A 23674-nucleotide genomic window follows, 5' to 3' on the forward strand; every position below is an offset into this window, starting at 1 on the left:
AAGATATAAAGAGGGAAATGCTAGACCAAGAATTTGGGACTGATTCACAGTCACTAATGAGAGAGCACTGTTAGTTTAACACGTTTCTATCCTAACTGTTTATGACTGTTCTACTGTGAATTTTCTTCCAATCATCAACATAAGAACTTGTGCTTGATACGGCTTGTGGTTTTAGATTCTGTTTTCATGATTCAAACTTGCCTGGATCAGCATTGCAATACCTTTATTTTTGTACTATGTTCATTTGTAAAAGGTCACTATCAAAATTAGTTTTAAATTAATCTCTTAACTCACATTATACATTGACTTAGAAAGCTTTTGTGTGTGTGTGTAATCTGTTTGGGTTTTTTTTTCTGGTGAGCACTGAAAAAGAAAACCTCATTCTTTGTTTACTGCTGTTTTTCACAGAAAATGGGTCTTTGTTTGATACTTTCATATTCTTCCTCCTTCAGGGAGTTTCTGTTGGGAAAACTATTCTTTCTGATACAGCAGGGTTCTGGCAATAGGCCTCAGCACACCCTTGCTCTTATTAGTCTAAGTTAGGCCTGCTGTCCTCAGGGCAGAACCTTGTAGTCCTAAAAGTAAGAATGGAAATGTATGAAAAATTGCCTTTTGAGGCTTCATCTACTGTAATAACATTAAATAATAAATATTTAATGCTCTGTAACTTCCTTTACCTTCCAACATACAAGAGAAAAGGGAAAAAATAGAACCATTTTGGATCTCTGTGAGTTATGAGACATCTTCATACGATGCTGATTTTGCTGTCGTGTGAATTAGCTGTGATTATCCATGCTTCAGTTTTGATTAGCTAAATTCTGCATGGCAGCCTTATTGAGACCCTGAGTAAGCTATAATTAATGCAGAATGCAGCAGCTGGCTTGCTAATGTTATTAACTACAACAAATGAAAGACTTTTGTTTTAATATTTGTTTCTACACAAAAATAGAGGGTTTAGGATTTCTAAAATGTATTTTTAGGGGGGTTTCTTATGTTAGTTTAATACTTTCAGTGGAAGTATCTTGTGGTTAGTTACTTTTATTTCCGATTAATGTAGTCTTTTCTGATGTAACTCACCAGTATAACAAAACGCCCTCAAATTTAAATAAGTTAAAGTGATCATCTTACCTTAAAAGAGTATAAAATTCTGAAATACAGATACATACTGAATATTTCCACTGTAGCAGTTAAGTCTGACAAGTAAGCAATTCAGTAATTTTCAATTCAGTCTTTCTACCTAACCCCATGATTAGGTTTCCATTGAATTTCAGTTAATTAAACAGTTTCCATCATGGCTTTTTCCCATGAAGCTGAGTTCACTTCAAGTTTTTAAGCAGAGCAGTGTGAAATCTTGGGGCTAAGTATTTTTTTATAAAGATGTCTTCAGTGTGAAGTGAAATTCCTGTTGTTGATCTTCAGATGATAGAGACCATCTCTTTATTCAGTTTTCTCCTCCAGGGAGTGGGTTTTGGTGTTATTTCATTACTAGGTCTTCAGGTTGATTGTATTGAATTTTTGTTTTAGTTTGGGGGTTATTCTTTCTGCTGCTGATTGATGTCTCGCAAAGCTCATTTTGTAAGTTATAATAAAGAAATAGAATGTTGAAACAGGAATTTATTTCTTCTGCAGTCCATCTCTCGTATAACAGTAAGGTCCAGCACTGCTGTAGTGCTAGTCTTCATAAATGCAGTCAATGAAGGAAAAAAAACCATACTGAAAGCAGCAGTGTTCATATATGTATTTAATACTCTAGAAAGGAGTTTTGATATGTTTCTTGGTTGATTTTTTTTTTTCTTCTTAATTCTAGCTGGTTTTTTTTATAAGTTTTAGCAAAAGTGTTTGGGCTTTTTTTCCTCCCCTCTAGTTTATGAGTTACCTTAGCACCCTCAATCATGTTATAAAACCTATGTACATGAATATCTCTGATTTTTCTAAATTATTTTCTCAGTGACTTTTGGTAATATGTGTCATGCGGAAATTAAGCTTCAGCCTAGGTTGTTTTGGGAGAAGAAAATCTCAGTCACAAAGTTAGAAACTTTTCAAATATGGTATGCATTCTGTGCCAAGCATGCTCTTTCCTTTAGCAAGTTCATTATCAAAATAACCTTCCTTGGGCATTTTCCTAATTTCTCTTTTGAGAGGACGTGCAGATGTTAACCATTATCCTTGGCATAATAGCAGAAGCTGGTCATCAATATATGTAAGGTTCAATTGCTCTGGTCTTTTTCAAAAGAAACAATAGTTCTCAACTCTACCAGGAAATACTGACTGACTAACTAAGAGACATCTAGGTGTGTGTCTCAGGGCTGAGCCACAATAACTGACTAAAAATACTTTACTTTCTATGCCTTTTTATTACTCTCTTAGAACTGAATTGAAAAAAGGTCCTTTAGAAAAAGAACGGTGTTACTTGGCCTCATGATTTCACATTACCTTTGCTCTGCCACATACATGTGCCTCTAGGTAGGCAAGTAAAGGCAAGATTTGCTAGGGAATTCTCTGGAATTCTTGTTGTCTATGAGTTTCTTGTTCCTCTTGAGCACCTAGACCCAACTTTGTTCAGTGCTGGGCTGTTTTATGTGTTTTTCTGGTTCAGTTCTTACTGATGTGTACTCTTGCAACAGTCTTTGGTTGGAGGAAAACAGTTCACTATACATTCTTCTGGTAGAGAACTAAGGATCAAAGATAGGTGACTACCTCAGAAGATATCGTTATTGCTGAGGAGAAGGGTATTATCCATCTTTTGAAAGAAATAGAATGAAAACCAAAAGTCATTTTGGCTCTCCTTTACTTTTAGAAAGGTTTTTCTCACTTTGTCCCTTTCGATAGGAGGGCAACTACAGCCTGTGTGAAATGTTTTGATTAGAAAGAACGGGTTGGAGTTTTAACTGTGCATGTCCTATATGAAATACGTAAATCTTTTACAGCCCTATTTTACATAATTCTGTGCTCGAGTTTTCATATATTCCATATATTTAATTTCATTTTTATGGATATTTGTAGAGATAAATATAATAAACTGTTTGAGTTAGGAATATGATAAGTAAAAGGATATTCACCTTGTAAATTCTGTTGTCATTTGTTTCTGTGCCACCTAGCAAGCAGACATACCTTGTCTAATCTATATTAGGAAAAAGAAAATGTATAGTCAGTATTCTTTTTTTGTACTTATTCTCAGCTGTGGTTTTTTCCCTCCTCCTGTGATTCTTTATCATCTCCTTGATTTATTTTGTTAACATCTCTGCAAATGAAATAGCATTGTTAGGATTTTTCTTTTGTAAAAATGAAAGTCTTGCTACTATATAAATTCATATGTTGTTTTCACGATCCTTGAACTGCTAAATCACTTAAATTACTATGAAATAACATTCAAAAGGCTTGCATATTAATTGAGGAGCTGAACAAAACTCATCCAAAAGAAACACTAAGCACAGAGATGGTTTTGAACTCTTGCCCTTTTCAGGCAGTTGGGTACTGACTGCAGCTGCCTTAGATACTTTGGCTCAGGTTCAGAACTTAAGTTTGACTACTGAGGATAATAAGCTAAATAAGCATTTAAAATTATAAAATTGTGCTTTACAGGGTATATGCCTGTCATTGTTTCCCACCATTTGCCTTCTAAATAATTGTAATAGCATCTGTCAGGAACCAGGAAGCCATAAATCTAAAACCAGTTGGTGGAGTTTGAACTTGCACTTGTTGTTTTCCAGAAATGTACCGTAGTAAGTGGGTTAAGGGGCTAGTGCGGGATTAGAAATCCTCTTCCCTTTGTCTTGAGAATGATCTGCAACGCATCCTGGAATGCAAAACCTGGAAAGATGGTGAGAGCATGCAAGAGGAAGTCTGACTCTATCAATACAGCTGTGACATCCAGCTTAGAAGCGTGGGATATTATGGCCGTATAGCTTTCCAGGTTTTAATTTGGTTTTGAAAAATAGAAAGGCTTCTGTGTGCCAGATTGTCTTATGAAGATTGAATTACTGAAATAAAAATCGTATCTCCCTAAGGAAGATTTTGTCAGTTGTTTGTAAAGAACACATTGCAAGAGAATAAAATACTTACTGTGTTTCATTATTCAGAAGAGCAGTAGGTCTTTGAGAAATCTGTAAATACCTGCATTAAAAGATAGTTTGCTTTGCTTGGTGGTTGGAGCAGGTAATTTTATGTATGAAAGCTATGCTGTCTGCTGACTACTGCAGTAGAAAAGGAAGTAGACTTTTCTTTTGCATAAATAATCATATATAGTAGCAAATCCTCTGTCCAAAGCCTCTAAAAATCTATTCTTCTGAGAGGACAGGCTTTTGGTTTTGTCAATTATGAGATAGCAAAAGAATAAAAGGTTATAAAATAAATGAGAAAAAGAAAATATTACTTTTTAGATGCTGTTAGTTCCAGAACTATTCCTTAGCAGGTGCAAGTATGTTCAGATATGCATTTGTTGCATCTCCAGTATCAAATCCAGCTTTTAGTAATCAGAACAAAGGTACGTTTCAAATGCATGGACCTTGAAGGAAAATAGCCTACTAATATCTGGGAGCTTGGTACATTTTGGGTTGTATTTGACACACCACTTTACAGAGTTGTCTGCTTGTTTGCGATTTTTTTTCTTCTCCTAAGAAATGCTATGTATTTTCAGGTTGGATGAATTAATTGAAATGTTTCTCAAAGATAGCGATCCTGATAGCACTCTGGATGTTGGTGCTGACATGCGCAAGATCAAGTATTGCTTCATTCATATGAAGGTATTTTTTTTAAACATGGATGGAAGTGCAGCTAGAACTCTGAAAATAACTTGAAGACATTCATTGTTGAAAAGTGTTAAAAAAAATGCAATACAGTTGAGGGGTGCTGGAGAAGGGTGAAACACCTGAGCTTTGAAGTGCTTGGAGGACTGATAGGAATTTTAAATTTAATTGGAAAAATTCACCAGTGTTTTGTGGAAACCTCAGCAAGGATCTCAGCATGCAGTAAATTGTAATAGAGGACTGGTACTTATTGGAATCAACACAGACTAGTTATTTGTATATGGCTTGATCTTCCGGTCTGTATTTCCAGCACTGTGGAGGCCATATTTTGGACAAATATGTTGAAAGATATGAAAATGTAGATTAAAACCACTAAATCCCTGAATCTGTTACACTAACTCTCCTGAAGGTGTTGCAAGCCCTTCTGAATCATTGAGCAAACAAGATATGCTTATTAATTATGAAACTAGTGAGGAAAGCAATAGAAGATAATACTTTTCTGTATTTTGGGATACAGTTTTTCCAATAAAACAATGTATGCATTCCTGATCTTAATTTATTGTCCTTAAATAATTATTTTTAGTTATATTGTTAATATTGAAAGTTCTGTCATACTAGGGAACGCTGGAATTTATGTCTAATTTATGTCTAAGAGTAAAGTAAACTGTACGCTTGGTAGTGAAGATTGCCCAATACAATTTGTTCCCTACTTGACACAGTAGATATAAGTTGACAGTCAACTGGTGGCATGATTTTGTTCTGCCAAGAGCCTAGAAAGGCTTTACCTTTCGTACCATAGCTAGACCATCTCAGAGTAGAATAATACTGAGCTGGAGGTAAAGTTAAAAGGGTATGCTTTTTTTGTTTCTCCTAATAGCAACTGATGAATCATCCCACAACTTCTGATAAAAAACTGCTCTCACAAAACATCTCTGAAGAAGAAGACACCAACAAAGAATCAGGAGAAGAACTGGAAAAACTTAAAGACCTTCTGCAGCAAAGAGACAATGAAATCAGTATCCTTTGTGAGGAAAAAAATATTATTTTGTTTTGAGATGGGCTTATAGTTTGGCTTACAGTGGGTTTTGTGTATGTGAGATAGGCTGTATGGAAGCTGCCCCCACTGTGTTAAAGCAAATACAGTGAGCAAATGAGCAAATACTCAATTCCCAACTTTTGTGTAACAGGACTTCTGCTTTGCACCTGCATCTCTTTCAATTGTAACCCAAATAAAAATCCTGGATCCAAGCACCACTTAGCTTTAGAATGGTCCACCCAATATCCAAATAGTGTGGGTCAAGTCACACCTAAAACACTCTTCTCAAGCAAATTAAACCATTTTTTAGAGGGGAAAACTCTCATGCAGTATAAAAACCAATTTATTACCTTACAAAGAATAGAATTTCCTGTATGTGTTATTTTTAGCCAAATGAAGTGCTACTTTGGGGACTATTGGGCTATATGCCTTTAGAACAAATATAAAAGTTGTACTTTTTACATTTAACTTTAAAATTTAAAGCTAAAGCTTTTTGGACATGAAAGTACTAAACTGCTCAGACGTGCTTCATCCATTTCACTGCCTCACAAGAAATATGAGTAGCTGTGCTGTAGCGCAGTGGGTGGGAGTTATTTTTAGCAGATTGACAGAACTGTGGGCAAACTGCAACATCGCGGTGTCCCTAACTTTGTGGCTACTCCTTGGGTAAAATTTGAGTATGGCAGAGAAAAGAAAATATGGATTTGCTAAGTTTAAAGATAATAGAGATTCTCTCACAGATACTAGTAAAGAGCAAACCCGGTTGTGTTCTTTGTGCTCAGCAATTCCTGATGAATTTTAAATGTCGAATGAAAATAGCATTTTTCATTGGGGTATAACATGCTACCAGTCTGAATGGAGGTGTTGGGAAAGCTTCTCTAATTCTGCTCTGTCACAGATGATAATATTTTAATTTTCCAAGGTACGATTTCAAATAAATTTATCTAAAACAGTGACTCATTCCTTTCAAAAAAGACTTCACTTTTATGTCAATTTTAATGTCTGAATTCCCAGAAACATTTCTTCCTGAAATGAATTATTTCATTAGTATGGGAAAAAAAGCAAAATATCTCTATCAAATGCGCTTGTGCTCAGTAGATTTACACAGCTTTGTTTGTACAAGGAGGAAACTTGTGGAAATCCATGTTAGAATTATATAGGAAGAATATAAGTATTAAGACTTTGAAGACAAGACTGATTTAGAGAGTTGCTAAGTGACTGTACATCATCACATTAATAACATGTCTAATGTGATGAAGTGGTGGGAAGTATGGAAGCTGTTTAGTTAATAAACTATGAGTTCCTTCTTGCCTACAGTAACTAGAAGATATCATAACAACTGAATTGGAAAGTGTTTTACTACCTAGTCAAGTTAATTATATTCCCTAAAGACTACTTAGATTTTTTGCTGTTCATTTAGAAGATTAATTAGTATTAAAACGAATAACGTATCAAAAACATATCACAGGGACTTCTGTGGTTTCATCTGAACACACACAGGATTTCCATTGTACGCCCTCTATGAGCTGTTAGGGAAAATGTGTTTATACCAAATATACTTCCAGTAAATGCATAGTGTTATTGCAAGAAATTTCCTAAAGACCTTTTCTGCATTTTAATAAACCTTCTTACTGTGAAAAGCCTAAACATTTGCGAGGCTACCTGTAAGTTAAAAGGTTTTTTTCTTTTGTTTGGAAGTCTTGTTTTTTACAAAATTTTAAAAACAAAAAGGAAGTGTCACACAATGGCAATAAGATCCTAGACTTTTCCTTTCTGTTTGTATGTAAATGCTTTTATCAGGAGTTGATTGAATGGGATCAACAATTTGTGGTCAATGTGTGAATTTGTTAATGTTTAGTAAAAATGAATCTGCTGTTTGAAAAAACTGAGGTGGATGATTGTTACTCTATATATATTAACAAAAATAAATTCTTAATTATTTCCTTAATGTATCGTGCAGATATTCTGGTAAATATGCTAAAAAAAGAAAAAAAGAAAGCACAAGATGCTCTTTTCCAGCTTAATGCCAGCTCTGCTTGTTCTACAGTCTTGGAGCAGTCTCTATCTATAAACTTGGAAGATAGGCAGAGCCCATCTAGCTGTTTTAGTCTGAAAGGGGCAAAAGATTTCAGCTCTTCTGTTCACAGACTACCTTTTCTTTCTAGACAAACAGGTTAGTGTAATTAATTAAGAGAACATTTATTGGATTATTCCAGTATGATTTACAGCGTATGAATCAAATGTGAACCAAAACAGGAAAGCTTTATTTTCAATATCAGTCATATTGTGCTAATTCTGTATCCACAAATACAGGGTTTTAAATTTAAAGCTCTCTCAAAGTGCTGATGGCTTTAACAAGCTGATGTGACTACTCTGTGGGACAGCCCTACAAAACCAGAGTATAAATTCAGTTGCAGGCCCTTGAATCTTTGAGTAAATTCTCAGAAAAAAAGACCTTTTGAGCATAATTCATTAAAAACGTTGAACAATTTTAGATGGGCAAATATCTCTGCATTCCTTCAGAGTGGCCTGACATTCTGCTACTAGTTGAATAATGTTGGCAGCACTTGCACTTGCAATCTTTTGTAATGTATAGCTGATAGCTATTATAATGATAATGCCTTATAATGTTATGTCTTAAAATGCTTGCGTTATTGTGCTCAGGGAATACTTCAAATGGCAGACTTAAAAAGGTAGTAGAAACATTTACTAATACTACACCTACAGCCTTGCCAGCGTGCCTTAAACCCAACCTCAGGAGACCAATTGTGTCTACAAGAATATAACAGTGTTCAAGCTCTTTCATTGTGTCTCTGAAAATGGCAGTATGTTCTCCCTGATATAGAAGTAATTTTATTTTTCTCATTCTATTTTTTTTATTTCTTCAAATTCTCAAAGTAACAAACTTCAATATTTATCTTCATATTGTAACTAGCCTTTATATTTAAAAGTTCTTGTAGACTGAAGATTAAGCATTTTTGAATTCAGCTTTTTTACAGTTTGATTCTTCATGGTACCAAGAGACATATTTGAGAAAAATTTGCTATGTAACACTTGTAAACATATACAAATAGTTCAGTGTTGAAAAAGGTCTCACTGTGTACGTATACATAGTATGCATAAAGCCATCATATCAGATGTTAAGTTGTGCTACAGGAGAGTAATTTTAATGAAACTTAATAAATTCTTTTTAGAAGTATTAGAACTTTTCTGTAGTCTTTAAAATTGCATTTGAATAATAATAATAATAACAACAACAACCACCAGAATGGATCATGACCCAAAAATTATCAAAAATAATAAAAGTATTTAAGAACAAGAACTAAGGTAAAATAAGGCCAGAAGGCTCAAGTAAAAGAAAAAGAAAAAAAGTAAAAGAGAAAAGTTCTGTGAGTTAGTATAAAGGAAGCCCATACTAGGATAAGCAGCCTATGTGCTGATTAAAAAAAAAAACAAACCACAACTATAAAGTACAGATCAATATCACATGAAGAAAAAGTCTGTAACCAAGAAGCATTCAATTTTTTTTGCAGGCAAGTTACTGTTTTGAGACCCTTAGCTGAAAATTGCCATAAGCCTCAAGCCGTTATTACTATTTTTCTCTTTTATTGTAAAGCTACAACAGTGCAAAGATACATTAGTACATTCCTTGGCAGCTTAAAACTCTTTTTTCTGTCTGCTAATGGCTAGGATGTAGTTCTCTTTCCTGGTGAACTCAGACCTGAACACATTTGTATGCCTCAGACATGATTAATCCCGTTTGTTCTATCTAAGAATGAAGCACAACGTCTTGAAAGAACACCATCTGGTGAAAACCACGGTTGTCACCTTACATAGCAAAATAAGTAATTTTAATACTCTAGTATCCACTAGATACATATTCTGACTTCAGTTTTTCCTTTTAACCTTCAAATTTCTATATGGGTTTGAAAAGCTTTCTCATCATGGTTTTTGACAGGCTACTGCAATGATGAAATTGTCAACTGGCTGGGGAGGCTTGTGAAAGAGTGGGAAAGAAGTTTGAGGGACAATTGCAAAAGTATTAAATATTCTTCTCAGGAGTTAGGTTTTACCTCAGGCTTCATCAGACCTCATAACTAATTCTTTTAATATTGTCTTACACACTTCAATTAATACGGCTATTAATTAAAAAATTTCCAGAAGCTTATGTATTCAACCCCAAAAGTTTTAAATACTGAATCATGAGATTAAATATTCAAATCATTAGTTTCCAGAAGACCGAGTTTTAAAAGATATGCAAGTATAAGTAATATTTACTGATAATTTTTTTGAAAATGTGTTCTTCTGCATACTAAATTTTCAGAACTAGCTGCAACCATTCCCAGAACCAGATTTTATAAGATTTCAGGGATCTGTTTCACCTCATTTGTAAGAGTGATCCCACCAGATTTAAGAATGTGGTTAAATCATTGTGGAAGCAGCTCAAACAATGGAAATAATATTAAACAGCATGGATTGTGTATGTAGGGCAGTTTTATAGTTGGTATTTGAAAAGGGTTAAATGTTAATCATTGCAGTTTTCTTTCCTTGCATCATCTGTGCTGGTTATTTATGACAATAAGTAACAATGTTCTTGCAAGTTGTTAATTTCTAAATCCACTTAAAATAACTTCCAGTAACTGTAGACAGGTTTTTCGTGCATAGTTGCATGTTGTCTTTATTTTCTAGTTGAATTGTTCAAATAAAAAGGTTTTTTGGTGTCAGTAGGTTCTAGAAGTGCTTATGATTTTGTTAGCAAAGAACATACCTCATCCTAGATTACCACGTATAACTATTACATGTTCATGATTTGCATTTTTGTTTACTTTTTTATGCATTTTATGAGGGGATTTTAAACTGAAAGAGAGAATCTTCAGCTTGAATTTCAGACATGGCAGCTGATAAGTAGAAACTTAGATTTTGCAAGTGTACTACTGGGAATGCTTTTCTTAAACTAGTTAAGGTTGCCAGTTATCCTCTAAAATTGCTTTGTAATTGAATTAAGAGTCAATTGTCACACTTACTATTGTTTCAGCTACTGAGGAAATCCCTTTGCCTTCAACTTTTCCTATTCATAATGCTCCTTATCGTTTTCTAGGAAAAATTTATTTAATTGGTGTCATAGTAGTATTAGCTAAATATAATCATAACATAAAACTTTTGATTACCTTAGAAATATGTCAGCAAAAAGTAGCTATGTTGTATCAACAAATGACTAACATAATTGCATCTTTTATATAGTGTCATTTGTTCTTTAGTCTTTAGAGAACAATTTAAAGAACAATTTGCAAGCAGTAGCAAATTCTGTTTCGATCAAAGCTTTCTCTTTTTGCAAACTTTTGTATGTGCATGTTCATATGAATTTACTTTGAACATAAATAGGAACCAGCATGTCAGCTCAAACTGACTGGATTGTTGAACCTTATCTCCTGCACTCTGCATTAGTGAGGCCAAGTTGGATGGGGCCCTGAGCAACCTGCTCTAGTGGAAGATGTCCATGCCTGTGGCAGTGGGGTTGGAACAAGATTGTCTTCAAGGTCCCTTTCAACCTAAACCATTCTGTGATTCTAAGTTGGATGAAGCATCATTCTCACTCAAGCACAGAGCCTCATTTTTCATATATTGAAAACCTGAAAATAATATTCATCATTATAAAGTTATCCATTAATTTCAAAATCTATCTGAACTGTATACGTATGCCTTTTTGTCTGTAGTCATTAAGGATTCACTAAAGATGTGTGAAAGGGCTTGGGCCTGAGCCAGGGTCAAACTCCCAACTAGAAGCTTTAGTGTAATATTAGCGTACATAATGGGTAATATTAAAGCTATTCTTCATCATTTAAACTTTCTGCATACCTTACATCATTTATGAAGATTTCAGTTTTCAATAGCAGGAAGGCTTATGTGATATGTTACCTGTTTTAGCAATCTAGCTTTCTTTATTTAATTCTGTACTCTCAAAGCTGTCATTAGATGGATTTAATGCAATAGAATTCAAAATAAATGTTATTTCTAATGTGTTTTCCATTTTTCTATCTCATTTCCTTTTCCTGAAAACAATTAAATTAGGAAATCAGCAGAAAGCGTAGGAAAAAAAAATTACTTTAGTGAAGCAGTTGTTAGAAAGTCTCTCTAATAATTAGATAAACTTTCATTTATTTTGCTGTTGATTTGTTGTGTAGCTTTAACATTTGTTTGCCCAGAAACAGATCTTTACCATTCTGTGTTAGAAAATAGAATAATTTCATTTTGTTACTTCCATGTTAGATTTACTGCTGCTTTTACATTGTAAAATCTCCAGACTTATTGACCTGTTACTGAATCCATCAAAAAAAAAATTATTTATGCTGCTAAATTTCTGAAAAGTAAATGAACTATAAGAACTCATACAGTACTATGTAGGCAAAGTTTCTTTCTCGGTGTGGTAAAAAATGTATTATCTCAGAGAACTGCTGTCTCTCTATGGTGAAGCATATTTTTATAATTTTCCTTGTATGATCTAGGACCATATCTGCATTGGAAGATATGTGTAATGATGCTTCTAGTCTACCCTCTCCAGATATTGCTTTGAGTAGGAGAAATGCAGTCATACTATTTCACTGCTGAGCTTGATGTAATAATCTGGGTTAACAGGAAAATTTTTATCTCATCATAGCAGTAAAACAATTCCTGGTCCAAATTTGTCTCACAGCAGGCTGACTTTGAAGGTGAATGAGTATTGACTTCTACAACTGTACATGTTGTATAGGCACAGCTGTAATTTATCTTTTTTTTAAGTCCATCCTGCACTGAATGTGCATGCTCTTTGAAAAGACACTGAGTGAACATAATACATCTTCAAAGGTTTGACATATGGTAATATTTACCTTCCTGTACATTTTATCTTTCCCCCACTGCTTGTATGCCTGAAACTCTAAACAGAAGCCTTTAATGGTAATGACTGTACAAACTAAAAGATCAGTAAAGCCTAACTCCCCACATTTGGTCTGACATTGGCTCAGTTGGTTAGAACACCATCAAGGTAGTGGGCTCAATGCCCATATGGGCCATTCACTTAGGAGTTGGACTTGGTCCTTGTGGGTCCCTTTCAACTCGGAATATTCTGTGATTTCCAAGTAGGTTTTGGGGCACTATTATAGCATATTTTTGACTGCTAATAAATACTAAGTTGCAAAGAGTTGATTTCATAGAATCATAGAATAGTTTGGGTTGTAAGGGTCCTTAAAGATCATTTAGTTCCAGTCCCCCAGCCATGGACAGGGATGCCACTCACTAGATCAGGTTACTCAGGTCCCCATCCAACCTGGCCTTGAACAATTCCAGGGATGAGGCATCCACAACCTCTCTGGGCGACCTGTTCCAGTGTTTCACCACCCCCACAGTAAAGAATTGCTTCCTAACACCTCCTTTAAACCTACTGTCTTTCAATTTAAAACCATTACCCCTTGTCTTGTCACTGTCTGCCTGTAAAAAAGTCCCTCTCCCTCCTTTTTATAAGCCCCCTTTAAGTACTGGAAGGCTGTGATGAGGTCTCTCTGGAGTCTTCTCCATGCTGAGCAATGGCAGGTTTCTCCACTTGTCTTTGATTTAATATTAAATGGTATTTTTTCTGAACAGGTATGTCTTTAACTTTTTGTTTGAATATCATATTCAAAATAATGTCATTAGTAAAATATTGTTGAACATGAGGTTTGATACCAGTGGCAGACCTAATTAAGCACAACTGAAATTGGACATGTGGATCTTTGTAGTGTTCTGTATTGTTCTTTTTTCAGTGTATATTAGGGTCTATGTCAGCATGTTCTTCTTGATGGTTCTAGCAGAGGAATATGCAAGTTCAGTGTCCTAGTAGTGTCCTAAGTTTCACTGATGGTACTGGGTTACATAGCATTGAATTCTTCAGTTAAAAATAATCCCAGTTTACATGCTGTCAGATTTGTTTTCCTTGGATCCCAAAAGACTTCTTTTAGGAGGGAGTAGTAGGTAGGGTGCCTGGAAACAGCGGAAGGCAGCCTGCTGCTCTCATTTTGGCAAGTCAGCTCCCATCACTGGAGAGGTTTTACAGATTGCATAAGACAGAGAACTTAGAGTGAACAGATCAGAACTTGTTATCTTAGTCTGTGTTATACCATGAAAGGGGAGAACTTGCTTTTCAATACCCATCTTTAATCACAGAGCACTCAAAATTATAAACTCAAAATTATAACTACATGAGTGAGAGTGAGTAAAACACTATGGCAAATTCAGTAGCTGCTGTTATTTATTGCATCAGAATATCTTTCATAAATCTGAAACAGACACAACTGGCTATGAATTTAATTTATGTTTCAGATGAACGTTCCAGAATGTGCAAAGATAAGTTATTGGCATAATAACCTGAGATTTACAAATGCTTCAACCATTTTAGTTTTAATATAATCATTTAGTTCATCATAAAGTGTCTACTGCAGCTTTAGCTGTACTAATAATTTGTATCTTGTAGAGACATAAATGTAGAACTACACATAGTCTTTCTCAGGAGATGGTGTCAATTATTATAAATTAGTAGTTTTTGGGATAATTCCAAGAATGAAGGAACCTAGCAAATCAGACTTCATCATGCATGCCAGTGGAGTGATAAACATTTTATTGTATTATACTTTTACTGCGTTATACCACTTCTTCTGTACAGAGAAATCTTATTTTGAAATCAGTCTCACACTGCTGTTTGCTTCTTAGCATAATTCTGTCAGCATAAGAGACGTATGATACCATTTTTCCTCCTGCTGGATTTGTTTTTCTCTTGAAATATAAACAGCCTGGTTACCAGACAATAGTGTGACTATTGTGACGCTCAAAGAACACAATAAATCTTAGTAAGAGCTTCAAATCATTGTATATGCTGATGGACTTGAGAGGGATTATTTTGCTCTCACAAAAGATTTTGTCAGGATCATGTTTTGACCAGTTTGAGCCACTTCCTTTATCTTTCATTGAGAAGCTGTGAGGTTTTTGAGAAGTTGGTAAAGAATTGACCTCCTGTGTACCCCCTTCATGGTTTAAGATCACTTTTTGCTCAACACTATGCAAATACCTATACAAAAGAGCATTCCTGCTGAAGGGCTGACAAGCTGACTTTGAAATGTAAGATGAGAGATGGTTTCTATAAACAGACGATGATTATGAATAGCATGAAAGTAGTGATGATAACACATGAACTGCTCATTTCTGAAAGATAAATATTTTTGTCTTGTATTAAGATTTCTCAAAATATTTATCTTGTCTATTTTATATATTTATGTAATAATTCAGGGAAAAATACTTCCTTCCATTGTTGAAAACCCACAGAAAGTTCCCTAATGGAAAATATTGACTGAGGTTTTCCATTAGAATTTCTTGTCTTTTAGTTCAGAAAAAAGACAGGTCTCAACCCTCTAGAAAAATTAAAAGCTTAGCAAACCTATTTGTATCTTGGAATCTTTTCTGTGTCCGGTAGTGCTTTGGGATATCTGGTGGCAGACTCTTGGCACTGTGCCCATGACAAATCTTTTGTCAACAAACACATTTAGCCATTTTACTGCTATTTGACCAGCAAAAGAGCTCACTAGTGTGTTTAGGGCACTGTTCAGACTTACTGTTGATCTTTCTACTTAGTCAGAAAAGAAAGTATGTGCTACATTTTCTGTTACAGGTCTGGGAAAAAGTTTTTATTCCATTTGCTTTCCAGCTGAACTTCTACTGATGCTGTACATATTGCATTGCTACTGTTAAACCTTCGTAACAACTATTTAAAAAAAGATGTGTTGTTTTGCTAACTTCTTAAGCATAAAATGTTTTCTATAGTGTAGAGTGATTATTTGCTACAATAATTTATTTTTTTTATTGCCAAGTTTACGGATGAAGCAGGAAATATCAGACTTCACTGCTTAAGATTTAGGTATTTTAGAAAGCCTTCAAAATAAATTCAGCAAATGTTAACAGTCAACATAAGCTTTGGAATAATTTTATTGAAGTTTGCTTCTGATAAGCGTAACAAAGGTATTTTCTGATATTTCAAGTTACCAGATAAAACGTGTATTGCTAAGGCTCCAATTTCTGTAATAAATATGAATGAATGTCTATCTTCAGACACATGTTCGTAGCATGTAGTTGTGGAAATTTTTTACTTTGTCATGTCCTTTTATACATTTTGGTATATCTCATTGCCTTAAGAGATCACGGTTTTATTCCTCCTTTTAATGTTTTAGAAGGAACAAAAAGTAAAAGTTAAAATTCAAAGTAGTTTCTAGAAAAAATTACTGTCTTTAAATGTACACTGATTGCAGTAAACACCAAGTAGACTACCTCTGTGAATTTATAGAACACTCGACTAACTTCTGGGGGTTGGGGTTTTTGTTTGTTTGAGTTTTTCTCAAAATCTAGTCTTCTATCTGTACTGCTTCCAAGATCTTTTTTTTGGTCAGACTTCACAGTGAATCCACTGTCAGTTTTCCTTGAGTGAGGACTTTGAACTGAACTCACTAAGATTAGTGAACAGCAAGAAACCAAATGTGTTAAGAAGTTTGAGACTCTGTAACATCTTTGTAAGGAACAAGAGATGATTATTCTTTGTGACAAAGAAATATAAATACATGTCGTAAGATTTAAAGTTGAGTGAGCCCTTGCATTTGGTATTCCATGATAAAGCACTGTGTGTTACAATTTTTATCATCTTAACTGTTTCTAAATATGAACGTAGGGTTATTTTTAGAAGATGAAGCCTGGATTTTCCTTTTTGGAGCTTGATCCCCATTTGCAACATCAAAGGCAGATTTTGCAAGTCATAAGGATTTAATGAGAGTAAGGAGTAGATCATTACAGGACTTTCATTAGTTTCTCAGAGACATTGAAATTTACTTATATATTGAAAATGTTGTTATGTAAAGACACTTACTGCTTATATCAACAGCTTTTTCTTTCTCCATGTTTATTTGGTTTTACAAAATATTTCTGTTTTTTCTAAGATGCCCATCATGTCTTTCTTTCCACTTCTCAGATGGGAATGTCTTCTAATGTGGAACGTATGTTTGGAAGCTTGTTAAAGATGCTTTTGGCAGTTTTTACTGCCTTCCTCTTGAGTCTGTTTAGATGGGGAAACTTTCCAGTATTTTTATGCTAGTTTACTGTTCTCTGATCCAGATTAGTCTGCTAAATGTAACCTAGTGTTCCTTAGAATTTCTCTACTATTTCAAATCTTTTTGGCTTCCTCTTTCATTAGCCATATTTTGGCTATTGGATCCTTCAAACTAACTCCTTGAAGTTGTTTTGGGGGTTTTTTTGGTGACTGAAGCTCTTCAATTCTTGATATTTTAGAGGTAAAAATATACTTCCGAATGTTTCTGTGTACTTGAAGGGTAATCAAATTCCTTTATATATTGATTGTCAGATTTGGCAAATACCTCTGTAAAACCTCTTCCATATTGTTGTTGTTATGAACATCAGTCCTGAGAGACTAGAATATCTTTTAACAGAGCCACTACATGCACATTATATATGGATATCGGTAATCAAAAGACTAGAAGGTCCTCCTGTTAGCTTAATCTTTATATATTCCTGTACAGATACTGCTAATTCTGCTAAATATTAGATTAGTCTAGAGTTCTGTTTCTCTTTTCTTTGTGTATTTAAGCTAAAAAATGCCCTGTTTCATTCTGTTCGTCACAAAACCAGATATTGTCTTGAGAGACTAATCTCACATATTTGAATATTAAATGAAAGTAGAAATTATCGGAAATATCCCAGAAATCCCTAGTTTTTTCTGATATTTGCAATGCATTTAACTTTAAAGATAAGTTTCTTCCAAATGTTTCAGGCCAATTTCATGCTGCTGTTATTGTACAATTTTTTCCATTGAATTTGGTGGATTTATATGTCTTTTTGCATCAGTGACAATTGGCTCCGAAGTATTGGATGCTTTTGGTGAAAAAATCATGGCATGGTTCACTTACCTCTCATGCCTCTTCGACTCTTACAATTTTAACTCTGGAATACCTATTTAGTAACTGTGTCTTTGTTTCGTTCATTTTCAGTCACTGTTGTAAGTTCAGAAGGATACTTTCAAAAGAATAACATTATGTTAGCAGGAGGTTGTGTGGTATATAGGTTAGTCTGAGAAAAATTAGACCATTATTGACTTCTGTGTGAAAGAAAAGAGTAAACAAATTGTTGGAAATGAACTAACTGCTAGAGCTGAGGTGATATTTGGTTTTCCACAATGTCATGCAGTAAGTTTGGTAGGTTTTACTTTTAGATCAGGTAAAAGCTCTTATTCATTTTCATTGCAGGGCTGATCTTACAAGTCTGTGGCTGAGATGCTCTGCTGTATCTGTCTACCAAGCTACATTGAAAACAGTCTTTGATCTTTTTATTCGTACGGTCAGGTAGGAGCTGGTCTAAGACTTCCTTAAGGCAATTTTGCAAGTTGAAATGATTTCACAGTTATACAAAGAGCTGAATTGGTTCTTTGCAAACATGTGTGCATCAAAGATCCTTCACATGTAGGTAATTATGGCCAGTCTCCTGTAGCAGAAATGATTATTTAACGTTTGTAAGCATTTAGCAATAATTCCAGTTTTTCTTCAAACCACTTGTATCTGACCAATGCAGTGAATGGTGGAGCCAGTCATGACAAAGTTCTGCACTGTCTACTTTTGTACTGTATCGCAATGCTTATGATTAATCTACTTTCCCTTAATAGTTTTTCTGGTTTCCCATTTTTCCTGACAATATTCTTTCTATAGGTGAGTCATTTGGTGATGGTTGAGAAAAACACTTGCTGAAAGGTTTTTTTGTTTTTGTTGTTGCTGTTGTTAATGATATCATGCCAAATATTAGTACAAATAGTCCTACTTCTAGTGTGAACCTCCGCCTGATTTTCAGCATTCAAATAAAATTAAATTTCATCTTTTGCTGTCTTTTCTAGTTTCCTGATCATCCAACTAGTTTCCAATAATTTTCTATAATAAGTATTCTCAGTCTTTTATTTTTTTGTGTCTTGAGTGTAATAATCTCCAGCCTTTTCATTTTGGTCAACTCATGGCCCTTGAACTGTTGCTGTACGTTCATGTTACTGAACTTGCTTACTGTTACTATCTTAGTTTTTTAAATGTTTATTGTAACTCTGAAATTCCTTCAAATAATGATAATCTCAAAATCAATATTCTGAAGTTCAGCTCTAGGCAGAACTAATATAAAAATGTAAAATGAAAATCTGGTGCTGTTAATATTGGATGCCATGTTTGAAACCTTCTGCAATTTTTTATTATACCTATTACAATGTCACTATTGCTTTCTGCTGCCATTTTAGGCTTTCTATTACCTAAATATAAAAGCCTTTAAGAGCATCAGTTTATCATGCTGGAACTCACAATAAACTTTCTCAAAAACATGAATGGAGAGACTAACTTGTTTAATATTTATATTGTACATTTGAAGCACAAGTCCTATGAGGAGTGGCTGAGGGATCCGGGGTTGTTCAGCCTGGAGAAAAGGAGGCTCAGGGTGGACCTTATCACTCCCTAGAACTACTTGAAAGGAGGTTGTAGCCAGGTACGAGTTGGTCTCTTCTCCAAGGCAACAAATGACAGGATGAGAGGAAATGGCCTCAAGTTGCTCCAGCAGAGGTTTAGACAGAAAATTGGGGAAAATTTCTTCTCTGAAAGGGTTGTCAAGCATGGGAATAGGCTGCCCAGGGAAGTGGCATAGTCACCATCCCTGGAAGTGTGGATATGGCATTTGAAGACATGGTTTAATGGTGACCATAGTGCTGGTGCTGGGTTGACAGTTGTACTTGATGATCTTAGAGGTATTTTCCAACCTCAAAAATTCTATTTATCTATGATTTACATGCTATTTTAGGAAGATATTGTCACTCTTTTCTTTATTCCTCAACAGAAATCGAATCAGTTTCTCCATATGCACATCTCAATAATATAGAGAATACATAAGTGGTTCAAGATTCTTAAATCTTTGGCTTTAAAACATATCAGTAAAATTTTAACTAGAAGTGAGACTGATATCTTGTCATTGTTTAGAGTGTATATATATATATATATATATATATATATATATATATATATATATATATATATATATGATTTATGCTCTCCTTAAAGTAGAGGCAGACTCATGCAGGATTTTTTAATGAAGATATGAAGCATTTCAACTGCCATTTTCTCTTTGCATTGGTTTATACTTTTTAACAATATGTTTAGCTTACATTTTCAGGCTTTTTTTTTTTTTTGCACTTACGAGTATCCAGTGATCATTTAAAAAGAAAATCCTTGCAAGCTATATCATATAAAATGCATCTAAAACTAGATGAATCTGAAATGTCAGTGAAAAAGTTATAAAAATAAAGTTTGAAGTGGTAGCTTTTATCCTCTCTCAAAATCACAGTCTTTAAAACAATAAAGTCAATGTGCAACTAACCTTTTATAATACAGAAGAAAAGTAGATTTTTCCTTTTGAAAGTGTTTGTATCACTTTTTATCCCCAAGAGTAAATGTAAATGTATTTTCTAGTGCTTGTTTAGGATTTAATTGCATTCAGAGGACAGGCAGTAAGAGAACATATACCCTAAGATGATATTTGTGACTTTGTGTTAATATCAATTGATGAGTTTTATCATGTATTCTGCAAATTTGTAAGTCCATTTTCAGGAGATCTCAGTGGAGCCCTGTATGTTTAAATTGCCTTAACAGCTTGTGTTACATTTTGATACTATTTTTGCTTCTGTTTAAGAATTTCTAACCCTTTTCTTATAGTAAACCCAGCACAGAGAAAGCTGTGCTGTGCTAGATAATTGTTTGGGGGTTTTTCCACGTGATATTCTTGTTGCTTCTGAAATCACTAAATTTACATGTGAGGTTTGTATTCCTGAAATAAACAGTTAAAACAAACAAACAAACAAAAAATCATAGCATTGCATCCACATAGTATCTAGGCATGAATGTTGTAAGGACATGTTCCTGTGTCACTTCCAAAACAGACAGCAGCACCACCTCCTGGGCATAAAACTGCTGGAAATACCTGCATCTGTTGCATAACCAAATGCAAGGTGAAGGTTTTATACCTTCACAGGAAGGTATAAAACCCCAGCATAAACTGCTGTTTATAGCTTGTGGTTCAGTTGGGTTTTTTCTTGATGCCTATTACTTAGTGTTTAGATGAAGTGCAAAAGCACAAGATTTAATATTTCTTCCAGTTTTAGTTGCCATCATAATTCTGTATATGTATGTGGCCAATCTCTTTCTGGTTTCTGATGTACTACGTGCATATTTAAAATGTTGAGTACTTTGATATTTATAGCTAGATCTTTTACATGCTTGTTTTCTGGGCACAACAATTTCTGCCCCATCAAGGCCTGACAATCAAAACATCCAGATGACTGAAAGAGGATAGCTCAAAGTATCTTATCTCCCACTCTTGTGGGGGCTCTCAAGGTTGGGGACATAGCCTGTAGAGCTAAGAAAGTTAATCAGAAAAAGGATAAGTGCTTTGAAGAATAGGTCCAAGACAGCCGCAGGGTTCATTGTATCACTGCACGATCAAGCAGGATTTATTATCAGGGCTTTTATAAAAAAACTACTGGTATTTTAGTCTCTGAAGAAGTACATATAAGCATGTTGTTATTTCCCTATGGTGTCAGTTGGACCTAATCACATGTCAAACATTCATGTCATGTTTTGATACTTTGTGAATTAAAACTTTCATCCATTTGTCCTTACTGTTTGAAGAAGCAAGGTTAAGTCAAAAGAATTTCTTTCCCATGCCTAACTTCCCTCATAAACTGTTGCAGATTGCTATCATGTCTTGTTCTTAGGTATGTCTTTGAGTGATTCAATGGATAATAATAATTTAAATAAAGATGGAAATAAAACTTACAGTCTTTTTCAAAGTAAAAACAAGCTCTGATATGATTTTCTAAACTTTATGATTACCTGTAGAATGGATTTCAGTTAGGACTATATATTGGAATGTGACCTATTTGATTTTGATTAAAAAATTTGATATATACTTCTTTGAGATGGGGATATAAATGAAGATTAATGTATCCACTTCAATCCACAAAATTATTATGCAGCATTATGGGAACAATGGGAAGAACTACTCAGAACTTACAGTACCACTCTTGAAGAGAAAGTTTACTTGTAGTATGTAACACAAGTTTGAAGTGTTTTAGATTCCAATTAGTAAACATGATTAATGAAACCATCACAGCATGTTTTAATCTGTGACTGAAGAGCACTTTTTCCAAGTAAAGGATTTTGCTACACCGTTCCATACATCTGTTGCCCTAGGTTTGATTCCTGCAGTGTACTCTGTATAGAGCTACAACTTTAAGCTGGTTTGAAACTGAATCTGGTGTAAAAGTAGCTGCTTGTCTTTTAAATAGAAATGTTCTCTGCATATCTGTAATGGCACAGTTCTACAATATTTCTCAAATTAAGCCTTTGGCCTAGAAGTGTCAGTCTTTTGGAACCTCTCTTTTTAAGAAAGCCTGCTAGAAGTTGCATCAATTACAAAAGGAAAGATCTGTGGTCAGGCCATTGTTTCGGAAATGTCTTCACTCTTGGCACTCATGAGGTGCCCCAGAGCTTTCTAGTACTTGTTTTCCATGCTGTTCCAAGTCTGATTTTCTCTGGATTTTTAGAAGGAAGGAATACATTGAAGGGTGCCAGCTGTGAGAGGAGATATGTGTTTCTATATTCCTATAGCTGAACTTGTTAGCTGTAGTTTTTTATATTAAATCATTGAATTTGTACTTAGGGGAAGAAAGCTTGGGTAAATTGCATCTTATCTTGAACTTTTGAGTAAAATAACTTTAATGCTGGGTTGAAAATTTCCATGATAATGCCTAAAACGTTGGAGGGGGACTCAAAAAAAAAAAAAAAAAAAGAAAAAAATCAAAAAGACTATCAGTGTATCAGTGTTTTATTTTCTCTCTCACACTCCGTTTCTGGGCTTTTTTTATTCAAATGTCAGGAATCTGTTTGATGTGTTTGATGGAATACATTAAGAGACCATGTGCTGGTTACAAATAGCAAAAGTGTTTCTGAATACTATTTTTTTTCTTTCTTGTGAAAATACTGTGACTGCCAGGAAACTGTAGATGGAGTAGACAGTAGAAGCAATTGATATTAAACAGTCTTTGTGCCACACGCTTGACTGCCTAAACTGTGGGAGGAGAAAATTGATTTGGAAGGGATAAAAAGAGGAGGGCAGGTATGGATTGGATTTCTGTTTTGTAAATAGGGTAGAAAAGGGCAAAGAGATTTGTGGCTTACTATGTATTCCTAATGAAGCTGGGAATGAGATGAGGAATAAGACTGTAGGTTGGAGGGAAGCAAGAGCTAAGTTACTAGGGAATGAAAAGTGAACCCAAGAGAGTTATTGGATGGAAAATGCCTAAAGAGACAAGGCAGTAATATGTGTTTTCAAATGATACATGCAATAAAATGGAAACTAGTTGGGAAGTTACTGCTTGTCACCCTTAATTTAGCTGTTACTCCCAAAAAAACCCGAAAGCTCAAAGACAGGCACCTGAGCTAAGGCATATTTTAGCTTTAATGGAGCTTCATTAAATTAGGCGAGCTGTAAGAAGAAGTAGTACAGTTTTAAACTGCTGCATATCTAATTGTGATCCCTTAGGCAAATTTCTTAATCTTTAAGATAAAGAGGTTGATCTGGAGTCAAAGCAACCAGAATAATAACAGACTTTTTTTTGTTTATAGGTACTTTTAATCACTTGGTTTGAAAATAATGTGTTGTTACAGTCAAAGACTTCATTTTATCATAATAGAGATTGTGCAGGACAAGGTATGGTAAAACAGCTGTTAGCAAAGTCCAAGAAAATATGATTCGGTCATTGACA

General features: G+C 34.5%; 1 protein-coding gene across 3 annotated transcripts in view; it reads left to right on the forward strand.

Moving 5' to 3' along the window:
* The window catches only part of KIF6 (kinesin family member 6), a 152158-nt gene that overhangs the window by 53407 nt on the left and 75077 nt on the right, over positions 1-23674 (forward strand). For all 3 annotated transcript variants that reach the window (XM_064648467.1, XM_064648465.1, XM_064648466.1), the window contains 3 exons: positions 4637-4742; positions 5623-5761; positions 7742-7954. In XM_064648467.1, the coding sequence (XP_064504537.1) occupies positions 4637-4742; positions 5623-5761; positions 7742-7954 (458 nt within the window). The remainder of the gene's footprint in view (positions 1-4636; positions 4743-5622; positions 5762-7741; positions 7955-23674) is intronic.

Source organism: Pseudopipra pipra, chromosome 3, assembly GCF_036250125.1.
Source record: "Pseudopipra pipra isolate bDixPip1 chromosome 3, bDixPip1.hap1, whole genome shotgun sequence".
NCBI lineage: Eukaryota > Metazoa > Chordata > Aves > Passeriformes > Pipridae > Pseudopipra > Pseudopipra pipra.